The sequence below is a fragment of the Physeter macrocephalus genome, chromosome 6 (assembly GCF_002837175.3).
Source record: "Physeter macrocephalus isolate SW-GA chromosome 6, ASM283717v5, whole genome shotgun sequence".
Lineage (NCBI taxonomy): Eukaryota > Metazoa > Chordata > Mammalia > Artiodactyla > Physeteridae > Physeter > Physeter macrocephalus.
Window position 1 is genome coordinate 35,837,934 of NC_041219.1, and position 13,414 is coordinate 35,851,347.

At 41.6% G+C, this 13,414-nt stretch overlaps 1 protein-coding gene across 2 annotated transcripts in view; it reads right to left on the reverse strand.

Annotated features, from left to right (window-relative positions):
- PAH (phenylalanine hydroxylase) overlaps window positions 1-13,414 on the reverse strand; it is a 74,981-nt gene that overhangs the window by 16,371 nt on the left and 45,196 nt on the right. For both annotated transcript variants that reach the window (XM_024127345.3, XM_007130805.4), the window contains one exon: window positions 7,005-7,072. In XM_024127345.3, the coding sequence (XP_023983113.1) occupies window positions 7,005-7,072 (68 nt within the window). The remainder of the gene's footprint in view (window positions 1-7,004; window positions 7,073-13,414) is intronic.

The following is a 13,414-nucleotide window of genomic DNA, read 5'->3' on the forward strand; positions in this document are numbered from 1 at the left end:
AGCAGGGCAGGTGCAAGGGTAGAGGATGAAGGAGCCTTAGCAGAGGGAGATGGGTTCAGAGTCTGTGAGCTGCCGCCCCCGACAACAGCAGATTTCATATTTCATAAGTTATTTGAAAGAGGAAAATTCTATTTCTTGATATAGCAAACATTCATGTGACTTGGTTAAGCAAGGATACAAGCTCTCACCTCATCCACTGCACCAAGGATTTCCTCTCACTTTGGGAAACCACTTGGCTTTTCTGCTCTCCTATCTCCTATTCTTTACCCAGTGTGGAAATTCACTTACCTTCGGGAGCCTGTAATATAAATGTGTGAAGCAGCAGGTATAGATAATAGGAAGGTGGAGGCTGGGTCAAGTGAAGAATACATCCTCTTTCTAAACAAAGGCATCCAAGTTCAAGCAAACTAAAGCAATTCTACCTGTTGGCTAAAGTACATTTAATATGTGTACCATGAGTTTGAGATCCCTTGTTTAATGGGCATGTACTTACTGGATTTGCTATTTCTTCCCCTAGGAAGTTATAAAGGTACTTAAATGCATGCTAGGTACAAGATCTGCTTACCTAGCATCTTCCGCTATGACATAACAAAAGTACGGGGAGCTTATTAAAGTATGTATGTTGGACCTGCCCCTCAGGTCCGGAACCTGTGGGGAAGGGGAGGGCCCAGGCATCTAGATTCCAATAAGCTCCCAGGTGACACACTGTAATTTGAGAGTCATTAGTTCGATAGGTCCTTTTGAAAACCATCTAAGAGTGAGCTGTGTTCTGAACAGCGAAAACAAATGAAAACCAAACAAAGCCTGACTTCAAAGACCCGTGACTGTTCTCTGGGCTACAGGCCTGTTTCCTAACAGGGTACACGGTGTCTGGGACAAGGCGAGACTGTTTACCTTAGAATTATGGATCATCTTTAGGCTCCAAACTAGGTCCCTCCTGCCCTTTCAGAGTTGTCGCTCTTCCAAGGACATTAAAGCAAAGTCATTGTTATGTTCCACGGAAAGATGGGCAGGAATTAGGGAAAAATGACCGACTTGCTTAAGAATTGAAAGCAAGGGGCTTCCTTGGTGGCGCAGTGGTTGGGAGTCCGCCTGCCGATGCAGGGGACCCGGGTTCGTGCCCCGGTCCGGGAGGATCCCACATGCCGCAGAGCGGCTGGGCCCGTGAGCCATGGCCGCTGGGCCTGCGCGTCCGGATGAAAGCAAGACAAGCCCAGAGGGTTCTATAATGGCGTAGGGACTGTGAAAAGAACATCAGGAAAGCCCCTGCCTATGGATGCACCATTGTTTCAGGGCTAAGTGCTGATGCAGGGAAAGAACAGGCTTCGGAAACTGACAGAGATGGGTTCACTGCTTCGCTCCGCCATTGCCTAGCTGAATGGCCTCAAGGAATTTAGTAAACCTCTCTAAGCCTAGTCTGCACAGCCGTCAGGTGGGCTAATACCAACTAACTCTTTGGAGGGTGGGGAGGAGAGTTCACTGAAATGCTATGTATACAAAAAAGATGTTAAAAAATAAAAAAAAATTTTTTTTAATTAAAAAAAAGAAATGCTGTGTATAAAGTACGTAACACCGGTGCTGACAATAATACCATTGGAGAGTTGGTAATTATCATGATAATGGATTCTCATTTAGAAAGAAAGGTATCTGCTATTTCTGCAACAAATTTTCAAGAGTTAGTAACATCCTAGGCACCGAGCTGTCCCCCTGGTTGACATTTACCGTGCCAGGGGTTCAATATCCATTCCCATTCTTCCAGTAAAGCACCCTTCTCCCATCTCAGTCTGCAGGTTCAGGTAAGAGGAGACTCCACCACTCCTACCTTCAGAAGTGGGCATGTGACCAGGCCCAGTCAATTAGAGTGTCTCATTTCCCTGGCCACAGTGACTGGCTGAGAGATGGGCCCATGTCCGGATGAGAGCCAAGGAGACTCAATGAGAGAACTTTTGTTGATTCTGTTGAAAAGAGTCAGAACCTCTGGTTGGGCTGTGGTGTCAGCCTGGTGGTGCTGGGGTCCACCTCCAAGAGACATGAGGCCAGTGCCTCTGAGCAAGGCCACTACAGAGGACACCAGAGTCAGAGGGAGGGAGAGAGAATGAGACGCTGAGTCCCAGACCCACCCGTGCCCCAACTACTTCCCTTAAACTTCTCACTTAAAGGAGCCAAGAAAAGCCTCCTTTTTGTTAGAGTTGACTTGCAGCTGAAAGATATAAATCCCTACAGTCCATTTAGCGTATTCTTACATAAAATTTTAAAGCCTAACCCCCACCCCAGTAACATAATCCAGACCCGCTGCAGCTGCCTTCTAGGTGGTTCTAGACACAATTCCCAGCTCCATCTCTGACTTACCGCTTTGAATCTTTACTATCATATGGTCTCTTAGGTTCGTGCATTCATTTACTCATTCAACAAATATTTATTGAACACTCATGATGCTCTGGGAATATAGCAGTGAACAAGACAGTCAAAAATCCCTACCACTTACAATGGAATGTTACTCAGCACTAAAAAAGAAGGAAATCCTGTCACATGCAAACACATGGATGAACTCTGAGGATATTATGCTAAGTGAAACTAGCCAGTCACTAAAGGACAAATACTGCGTGATTCCACTTACACGAGGTACATAAAAGGGTCAAACACACAGAAGCAGAGAGTTGAATGGAGGTTGCCAGAGGCTGTGGGGAGGGAAAAACAGAAGGTTGTGGTTCAACGGGTATTAAATTTCAGTTATGCAAGATGATTAATTTCTAGAGATTTGCTGTACAATATTGTCTATAGTTAATGTTATTGTATTGTATGCCTAAAATTTTGTTAAGAAACTAGATCTCATGTTAAATATTTTTACCACAACAAAAAAGAAACATCCCTGCCCTGTGGAGCCCACATTTCTAGTGGGGGGGAGACAGAAAATCCACACAGTTCTGTTAGATGGTGAAAAGTGTAAGGGAGAAAAAGAAGAGCAAAGGCCCCTGTGGGGAGTGTTAGGGAGGGGTTTCAGTCTTACATGGGACATTGGAGAAGACCTGGCTGAGAAGGTGCCATTTGAATAAAGACCCAAGGAGGTGAGGGCTCACTCTGGAGCCCTCCTTTCACCTGCACTTGCCTGTTTGAGGTTCCGACTCAGCCTTCCTGCAGATTCAGCCTGACAGCACCATCCTTACAGTCTGGGGCAGTGACAGCTCTGTGCTCTTTACATGCCTCCTGGGGCAGCTCATCCCAACCTAGACGTGAGTGGCCCAGGGGCTCCTGCTTTCCTGGGAAGAGGCAGGAGAATCTGAGCTGTAACTCTGCGGCTTCCCAGCTGTGTCAGACCTTGGGCAAGTCCTTGCCACTCTCTAATATCTATATCTATATCTATATCTGTACCTGTATCTGTATCTGAATCTATATATTTTTTCAAAATAAGGATAATCAAACCTACCTAGTAACATTGTAGTGATAATCAAGTAAGCAATGTGTGAAATGCTGCCTGGATATAGTAAATACTTCAGAATTTAGTTTTATACACACACCCCAGCTTCCATGGTCTACTTAGGAATTGAACTCAGCACCTTTTTTCCATCTTCTCCTTCTACCAAGAGACCTGAGGTTCTACAAGATCCTCAGTCTTTGAATATATCGTCAATTATTTTTATAAAACTATGATCTCATTAAGTAAAATAAACTAAGATATTTGGGGAAGAGTATCAATTTGGCTTGAAATAAAAGGATTTCTAGTTCAGCCAATTAGGACCCCTCTTCCAAAAAAAAAAAATGTTTTAAGGAGAAGACACTGCTTTTGAATTATTCCACCAACCAAAGATGGCATTCAAGGTACTCCAGCACCTGGCATAGCCTTTCTCACTCAGTCTTATTTTACACCAAGTCCCCACATATGGAATTATTACCAGGACAAATAATTTGGTGCCCCCCAAACACAACAGTAATCAGTGCCTCTTCAAAGTGATGTTTTAAGACTTTTGTTAAATATTCTTCTGGAGGAGAGTCAAAGCATCACATGGTAGATGGGCCTAGAAGAGGGTGGCAAATAGGAGCAGGGTTTAGCTGCTTCCTTACTGTCTCCAGTAATTCAGCTCTGGCCCCAAATATATACTGATACGTCTACTAATAAAACAAAAGCCCTGTTTCTAACCAGACCTGCCCTCTCATTCACTACCCTCATTCTCTTCAGCTGACAAACTCCTACTCAATCTTCAATTCTCGGTCTAAATATCACTTCCTCTAACCAGCTCCCCTGGTCTACATTAAAGTTCCTAATTACGTGGCCTCATGACACTTGTGTTTTGACTTTAGTGATACCTATTGCATTTATTGCTCTTTTTGTTATTGTCTGTCTTTCTCAATGATCCCCCAGAAGACACAGAGTCTGTTGGTCTTGCTCTTGGCATGGGTCCTGGAACACAGTAAACACATTGTATCAACTGATCCTGTGATTCTAGGACTCAAGGGGCAGGAGTTTGAGCCCCATGTGGTAGGATGACTGGGAAGGCGCCAGAGACCAGAATGCGGGGCTGTTGGCATGGAGGGTGGCAGAGCCCAAGGAAGAGGGTCAAAGCTGAGTCCTGAAAGGCGTGACAATTTCTGGGGTGGGAGGAGGAGGCCAGAGGAGGCTGAAAAGAAGCATCAAAGAGGAAGGAGGGAAACCAGCAGAGAGCAGAGTAGAGCTGATTCTCCTTATTGGCAGCAGTTCTGTTCCATAAAGTCACCATGAGCTCTGAGTGAGTACTGAACCATAGCTCCTGCGGGAAATGCAGGACACAACTGATAATCCCTTCCTTGTCTTGTGTGTGCTTTTGGTGAAAGACACCTTGGTTAACGTATATGTTGATAGATTCACACTGAACTCACAGCCAACAGCACTTACAACAACTCAGGCCTGAAGGAAGCATATCTAACACATTCTCCCCATTGAGCACGTCAGAGCCGTCCTGTACTTAGGAACACTAGCCAGCACTTCAGCACTACGCTGGAGGGCCATTTTAAACAGCAAAATTACCGACAAAAAGAACAAAAATTCAACAAATGTGGCTCTAAAGACACCTCAAAAAAGAACACTCGTTTACAGTAGAAGAGCTGAAACAGGAAGGCAATGTTGCCTTATTTGACCTCAGCTGGGAACTTGTGCATCAGGGGACGCACATTTGTCCCTGCTCTGCGCATGTCTGGGAATGAGTGTGAAAGTGCCCCGAGTTTGGGGGTCTCAAATAAATTTAAGCGAGCGATCTTGAAAGAATGAGAATCAATTGTACCAGATACCGAGATAAAAGACAATTGCAAAGAAGGAAGGGGTAGTAAATAGCATCAAAAGTTCAAAAGAGATGAGCTGAGATGAGGCTGGAAATAGGCTTTGAATTGGAGGACAAGTTCAGTCCCGAATGAGATATATGACCTTGAGTACATCACTTAACCATTTGGGATTCAGCTATACAAGGTGGAAAATTGACTGGAAGATCTCTGGTATTCCTCTGAGTACCAGCCAACTATGAATAGTTTTCAAAAACCAGTTTAACTTATCTGATGACCATCCAGAATCATGAGGCATTCAACCAAGTCCATACTTCATCAGGTGTAATAACATTTTTATGGAAAGGAGGTGGATTTGAGTTTTTCCCTTCAAATCCCAACAGCCAAGAAGGAGTGAATGTATCTCATGAGCAGCTCCTGGATTATGTGGAGAAGTGTGGTCTCCTGACTCAGACATCCCCAGACACTCAGGGAAGTGGCTGAGAACAACTTTGCAGAATCCTGCGAGCAAAACCAGACTATGCCACCTACTAGTTCTATAACTTTGGCAAGTTACTTAATCTTTTTTAGCTTTAGTTTTTCCACCGGAAAAATGGGGAGTTATTATTAAAACTAAATGAAATAATGTAAACTAAGCATTTAGCAAAGCCCCAGACATAGCAAGGAGATGATAAATATGACCTGTTATTACTGACTATCTCAAGAAGGACTCTTGTCTGTACCTGATTTGATGGTGTCTACCTGTCCGTGCTGGGGCCACAGTGGGGACAGGGGAGAGAGGTCACCATGTTCTGTGATTCCTGCTTGCCACAAGCCAAGGCCCAGCTGGGTCTAGATATGACCAAGGTCTGCACTATTCTGGATCTTTCTACTACCAGGACTCATTCAGAGAAAGGAATTTTCTCATTTTCTCTGGAAGTCTTTCCCTTTGGAAGGTAGGCTTTTATTCAGTATACAGAGCCCTAGCATCTCCTTTATCTCCCTCACATTCTAGCAAAGCTGTTAAAATACCATCACCTCAGTGTTCTGAACAACCTGTTCCTTTCTTCTTGGGCATGTCTTTTCTCACACTCTTAACTCAGGAATGGAGCTCAGGTCCCAAAACACTGAGTTTCTCATGAGAGCATTTCTGTAGTTTCCGAGGACTCAAAATAGCAAAGTGGTTCTCTTCCCAAATAACATATTTGATATTTGCATTTTCCTTTGACTGAAATCTGGTAGAGGAGGAGCACAGAACCCCAGAGAGAAAAAAATAAACTCATCCTAAAATTGCCCTTCACATCTGGGTCAGATCAGATAAAAGTAGAACCCTGAGGCTTGGCTCTCTGGAAACCTCCAGTGATTCACTATTTCAGTAAAGCAGCCAACTCCTTCTTGAATGTAAATGATTCTCTCTTGCCAGCTTCCGGTTCAATGTGGCGAATACCAGAGGCTGTTTTATTCAGGACTGAGGCCTTTTATAATTACTTCAGACATCCCTGCGTAATCACACAACAAAGCCTGGGAGACAGCTGGGCCCTGGCACAGAGGGTAATTTTGTTTTGTGTTGCAGTCGATTTTTTTAAATATGTGTTATTCAAGGGAGGGTTTAAACATACACACACACACACACACACACACACACACACACACACACACGGAGGGGAGGATTCTCTACACGGTAGTTTCCCTTTGGGCGAGGGAGAGGCAGGCTAGGAGTGGTTCTTCTCACGCCCCCCACCCCCTGCTCCACCTCCCACCATGAAGAGCAGACTTACTGTCGATAGTTGTAGGCAATGTCAGCAAATTGCTTCCGTCTTGCTCGGTACACAGGATCTTTAAAGCCCTAGGAAGAAAGGAGATACTTGATTTCTCCAGGCTTTTGTGGGAGAGACCTGGCATATCTATGCATGTTTTGAATGGGGATCCTTGAGCTCTGACAGTGCATCTCTCCTTCCCCCATTATACTCTGAAAATAAAGTCTCAGTTAAACTGAGGGCAAGCTCTCCCACTAAATATCGTGAGTGACGCATTACTAGCAATGCTTTCAACTCAGTGTGAGCCTCTGCCTTGGGATTCCAAAGTGCAAACCGTGTCCAGGTTTTAAAGATATCTCACCTACAGCATTCTAGCTTGTAAACTTGCTAAACTCGGCAGAGTTATTAGGATGAATGTCTATGAAGAAGATATACAATAGCCACTAAATTCCTGACCAATGGTATGTGTCTAGCACTGCCTCCTAACTTCTTGAGAGACAAACAGGTACATGCTTACTGCTATTGCAATTTAGAAAAAAATGCCATTTATTGATCGTCTATTATGTACTAGTCTATGCGTGCTATGAACTTATTTTATTTATAACTCTCACAGCAAATGTGTAAGGTAGACCAGTATGATTATCCCTTTCTTTCCAGAATAAACACTGGCTCAGAGAAGTGCAGTCTGGCAAAGTTGAAGCAGGATTTGAATCACCCAGTTCTTGCTCTTTTCACTTCACTTCAGTAAATGTCAACCTTTACAACTTGGCAGGGGCTCAGCTCACTGAGATTCTGCCTCAGTACATAGAAAGGATGATAATAATTTCTCCTCTGAGGCTGACCTGCAGGCAGCCTTTCCTCAGCAATTTGCAAGCAGCACACTTCTGAGTGAAAAGAGGCCAAGTGTGTCTTTCAGTGTTGGGGGTGTGGGGAGAGGTCACACCCCTGAGATGGACATGATCCCAATTGGTTAAAAGGACATTTTCCTTATATTTTCTTCTTGGAGTTTTATTGTTTCAGGTCTTACATTTAAGTCTTTAATGCATTTCAAATTCATTTTTGTGAGTGGTGTAAGATAGGGGTCTAATTTCATTCTTTTGCATGTTAATATCCAGTTTTCCCAACATCATTTACTGAAGAGACTATTCTTTTCCCCATTGAGTATTCTTGGCTCCCTTGTCAAATATTAGTTGACTGTATGTGCATGAGTTCATATCTAGGCTCTTGATCCTGTTCCATTAGTCTGTCTGCTTTTATGCCAGTACCATGCTGTTTTGATTACTATAGCTTTGTAATATAGTTTGAAATCAGGACATGTGATTCCTCCAGCTTTGTTCTTCTTTCTCTAGATTGCTCCTTGACATTGGTCTAGGGAATGAATTTTTGGATACGACACCAAAAGCACAAGCAACAAAAGCAAAAGTAAATAAGTGGGACTACATCAAACAAAAAAGTTTCTGCACAACAAAACAAACAACTAACAAAATGAAAAGGCAACCTATAAAATGGGAGAAAATATTTGCAAACCATACATCAGATAAGGAGTTAATATCCAAAGTATATAAGGAACTCATACAACTCAATAGAAAAAAAATCAAATAATCTGATTTAGAAATAGGCAGAGGAGACATACAAATGGCCGACAGGTACGTGAAAAGATGCTCAACATCACTAATCATCAGTAAAATGCAAATAAAAATCACAATGAGCTATCATCTCATACTTGTTAGAATACCTATTATTGAAAAGACGAGAGATAAGTGTTGGCAAGAATGTGGAGAAAAGGAAACCTTTGTGCACTATTGGTGGGTATGTAAACTGGTACAGCTACTTTGGAAAACAATATGGAGGTTCCTCAAAAAATTAAAAATAGAACTACCATATCATCTGGCAATATCACTTCTAGGTATATATCCAAAGGAAAGAAAATCACTTCCTTGGAGAGATATCTGCACCTCCATGTTCATTGCAGCATCATTCAAATAGTCAAGACATAGTAAACAACCTAAGTGTTCACTGACAGATAAATGGATAAAGAAGACGTGGTATATACAAACAATGGGATATTACTCATCCATAAAAAAGAAGGGAAACATTCTGACAACACAGATGGAACTTGAGGACATTTTACTAAGTGAAATAAGTCAGACAGAGAAAGACAAATACTGTATGATCTCACTTATATGTGGAATCCAAAAAAGGCAAATTCATAGACAGAGAGTACATTGGTGGTTGCCAGAGGATGGAGAGTGGGATAAACAGGGAGATGTTGGTTAAGGGGTCAAACCTCCAGTTATAAGACGAATAAGTTCTGGATCTAATGTACAGCACGACAACTATAGTTAACAATAGTGTTTTATATACTTGAAAATTGCTAAGAGAGTAAATCTTAAATGTTTTCACCACAAGAAAAAAATGGTAATTATGAGAAGTGATAGAGTTGTTAACTGACCTTATTATGGTAATCATTTCACAATATATACATGTATTAAATCAGCATCAAGCTTACACGATGTTGTGTCAATTATATTTCAATAAAGCTAGAAAAAAGGTCATTTTCCCCCCAAAATTGATTGTGATCTGAGTTTTGGTAAGACAAGACACTGGTGTCACCACTGTAGAACTTTGCTTTTTTCCATCCAAGCATTTACCAATAAACCATGCCGTCCATCACCTTAGCTTGAAATTTCTCTGTCCCACCATCCCTCCAAAGTAAGACATGACATGTATACACTAATATGTATAAAATAGATAACTAATAAGAACATGCTGTATAAAAAATAAATAAAATAAAATTTAAAAATTAAAAACAAACAAACAAAAAACAAAGGCTAATGTCACGGAGAGTAATATGTAAAGACTTTTTTTAAAGGATAGTACTCCCTGACTTTCAGATATTGTTTTTTGTTTTGTTTGATTGGTTGGTTGGTTATTTTTTTGTTTTTTTAAAATCCAGCTCTACCAGTAATTCCAAAAAACCAGGGGTTCATGTATATAATGTAATTTCACCTGACAATCCATGGTATAGAGTCTGGCATACAGCAAGAACTGCAAACACTTGCTGAAAGAGGAAAGGAAGAAAAGCATAAGGGGGACGGAGGGATAAACAAAGGGAGGGAGGGAGGGAAGAAAGGAGTTCCCTATTTTGTTTCCCAGGATATATTTTGAGAAACGAGAAATCTAAATGTTTCACACTGGAAAAGTAAAGTAAAATTACCATACTGTTTAGTTTTTTGTTCTAAAACTAAATCTCAGGCAAATTAAGTGATTATTCAATTTAGAAAAGATTCCAGGACGTGGTCATTACAAAGTATAACTATAGTGTTCTCTCTTAAGCACTGAATGGTTTTGAATAAACAGGAAAGCTTAGGAATCTGAAAACTTAAAACTATGCTGGGCCCAGTTCTACTGGGTGAAGGTAAGTTGCTGTGGGATGATATAGTAAGAAGATTGGGCACTATCATTTGACTTCCAAGCAGCTCTAACACACCCTTTTAGGAACCTGTCTACTGGGCTAAATGAAGAACACATCTCCATACTTAGGACTCAAAATATAATGTTAATGTTTGTCAATCATTAATGCTCGACCTTTACAGTCATCCTCACCTACAAGTCTTATTTAACAGTCATGGCCTTCTCTAGCCCCTAAGTACAAAGCATAGACTTTTGCGCTTGTGAGGTGCCTTGGAGAATACCCATATTTGTATTTTGACCTAGATACGAAGAAAGTGGAGCCCGTAGAGCCAATTGCCCAGCGGCCCTAAACTGCAGAACCTGTACCGCCACTTGGGTTTTCGGGTCCTAGCCAGGTGGTAAGTTGAGGTTTGAGGGTTGAGACAGGTAACCAGGGAGACAAGTGAAGAATTCCCTTAACCAGTGGATTTCCACTTCATTATACTGTCTCCAGAATGGGATGCCCATGGCAATTTCTCTTCCCATTTATCTTTAATCTTCAATGTACTTTGTCTAGGCAGTTTAAAGACTTTTCCATCAGTGAAAAAAAAAAAGCTTAATATAAAATTATATATCCAGTAGGTATCAACTATGTCAGAGGGATTATATAAATAGTATAAAAATGAAATGATGGAGTAAATACAACCAAATCCAACAAAAGGTATCAGAATGGGAACTGTTTTATTCTTCTGTACTATTTAGGCTTTTGAATTTTTCTACTGTGAGTGTGGATTTCTTTTTCCTTTTTACAGTTTGAGTTTATTTTATTGTTTCACTTTTATTTATTTATTTGAAGCATAACTGATTTATAATATCACGTTAGTTTCAGGTATACAGCACGGTGACTTTTATACATACATATACATATATATCTTTTTCAGTCTTTTCCCTTATAGGTTATTACAAAATATTGATTATAGTTCCCTGTGCTCTACAGTAGGTCCTTGTTGGTTATCTATTCAAGATACAGTGGTGTGTAGATGTTAATCCCAACCTCCTAATTTATCCCTACCCCTTTTATAATTAGAAAAAAAGTAAAATAATATTAAAAATCCATCTCAAATTATTTGGGGAGGTGACAGCAGATTCATACATCGAGCCACATCAACACATCCAAATATAATATAATACAAAGATTTTCTACGTGGGAAGGTTTCTAACCATGGTCCTTTGCCAGCTCAAGTTTTTAAGAAGTTCATTATCAGCCTGCAAAGGGACCCTGCCAACTAGGCAGCACAGACTCTTGCTCTCTCAGTTAGCAGCAAAAGTCTGGAGTCCATCTCTCAGGGACTTGGTCTTGCATCCACTGGGCTGCCAGGTGACCACAGGGCTCCGCAGACACGTGGAATACACTCTGAATTAAGCTACAGTTGGTGATGGCTATTCATCCTGTCTCAATTGAGACTAATAGCAGCAATTTCAGCAGCACTGCATGTAATTTATTTATAATCACCCCGTCTCAATTAAGCTAATAGCAGCAATTTTGGTTGCACGGCATGTAACCAAGTATGTTTTGACAGGAAAATATATCGTTGGTGAAGGAGTGGGAGGGGGAAGAGAGGAGGAGTGCATGGGAGAAAGGGGAGAGAATTCTACAGGGTGCGAAGCTGTAACATCACCTGCGGTCCACATGCAATCACTTTCCTTAATCTCAGCATTTTTGTTACTTGTGGTGTTGAAGTCTGATTTTGCTTCAGCGGGGATTTGGGGGAGACGGTAACCATATGGAAAAGTCTTCTGAGTGAGTATTCTTCTAGACTGAGATCTTTATCATTCCTTGATATCATGGCGGAGATTAAACCTCAGAAATGCCGTCTTTAGACTACTGGAGTTGAACGCGCTGGGTTGGATTACTCACTCATTCAATCCCTAGGAGCATGGCCTGACGTTAGTTAGTTCACCTCTCAGAGCCCTAGTTTCTTCATCAGTAAAATGAAACTAGTAATGGTAGTTACCTCACAGTGTCGGGTGGATTAGATTAGGTCATGCAAGCAGGGTATCAAGTAAAATTCTGAGTACAAAGGAGACAGTGAAAAAATGATGCATTTGTGCAAAATGGTGGGAAATCCAAAAGCTGAGAAGTCTGGCTCAGAATAGGAAAAGGATGTACTCTGGAATGGTTCACACAGTCCTGTCACCCATCCCTGGGCTTTTGAAAGAGCATCTGCCGAATTCTTACCTTGCTATTTACATTTCATCTAGGGCAATAGTGAGAGGCTTTCTGCATTCTATCAGTCCCACACCAACTGGAGGAAGGATGGTACACAGGAGACAAGAAGTTCAAAGTCGTATTTTTTAAGTACCTGCCATCGCCATGCGGCAGGCACTCACCAAAGACTTGCAAGTCAATAGACAAGGACAGTGCTGACCACAACCCCTCCTCTTGCCCACTCTGCATTGCTGGCCATGGTCACCACCAATAAGGCCAAGAAGACTGTTCTGGAAAAGATTCGGATACCTGACTTCCCAAGTCAGTAATCTGGGAATTGTTTTACCTCTCTCCTCTTCACATTTGATAATTTTTGTCCATTTTTCCTTCCAAATATCTTGAGTTTGTCCTTTTTACTTTAATCTCACTGCTACACTTTGATCCAGGCCCCCATCAGTTCTCTCCTGGACTACTACAATTACTTTCCAAGTGGACTTTTTCTGTTCCTCATAAGCCCCTCCCTCACTTCAGCCCAAGGAGACTTACAACATACAAACCTGGTAGGGTCTCTCCCTGCTCTACAAACTTTCAATGGCTTCTTAGCACTTTTAGGATAAAGTCCAAAATCCTTAACATTGTCCACAAGGTTGTACGTGATCTGGCCCTGCCTATGTTTCCAACTACAATTAAGCAATTGTATATGACATATGACATATACTATGTCTCCAAATTTATCCAAATCAGTCTTTTTTTTTTTTTTTTTTTTTTTTTTTTTTTTTTGCGGTACGCGGGCCTCTCACTGCTGTGGCCTCTCCCGTTGCGGAGCACA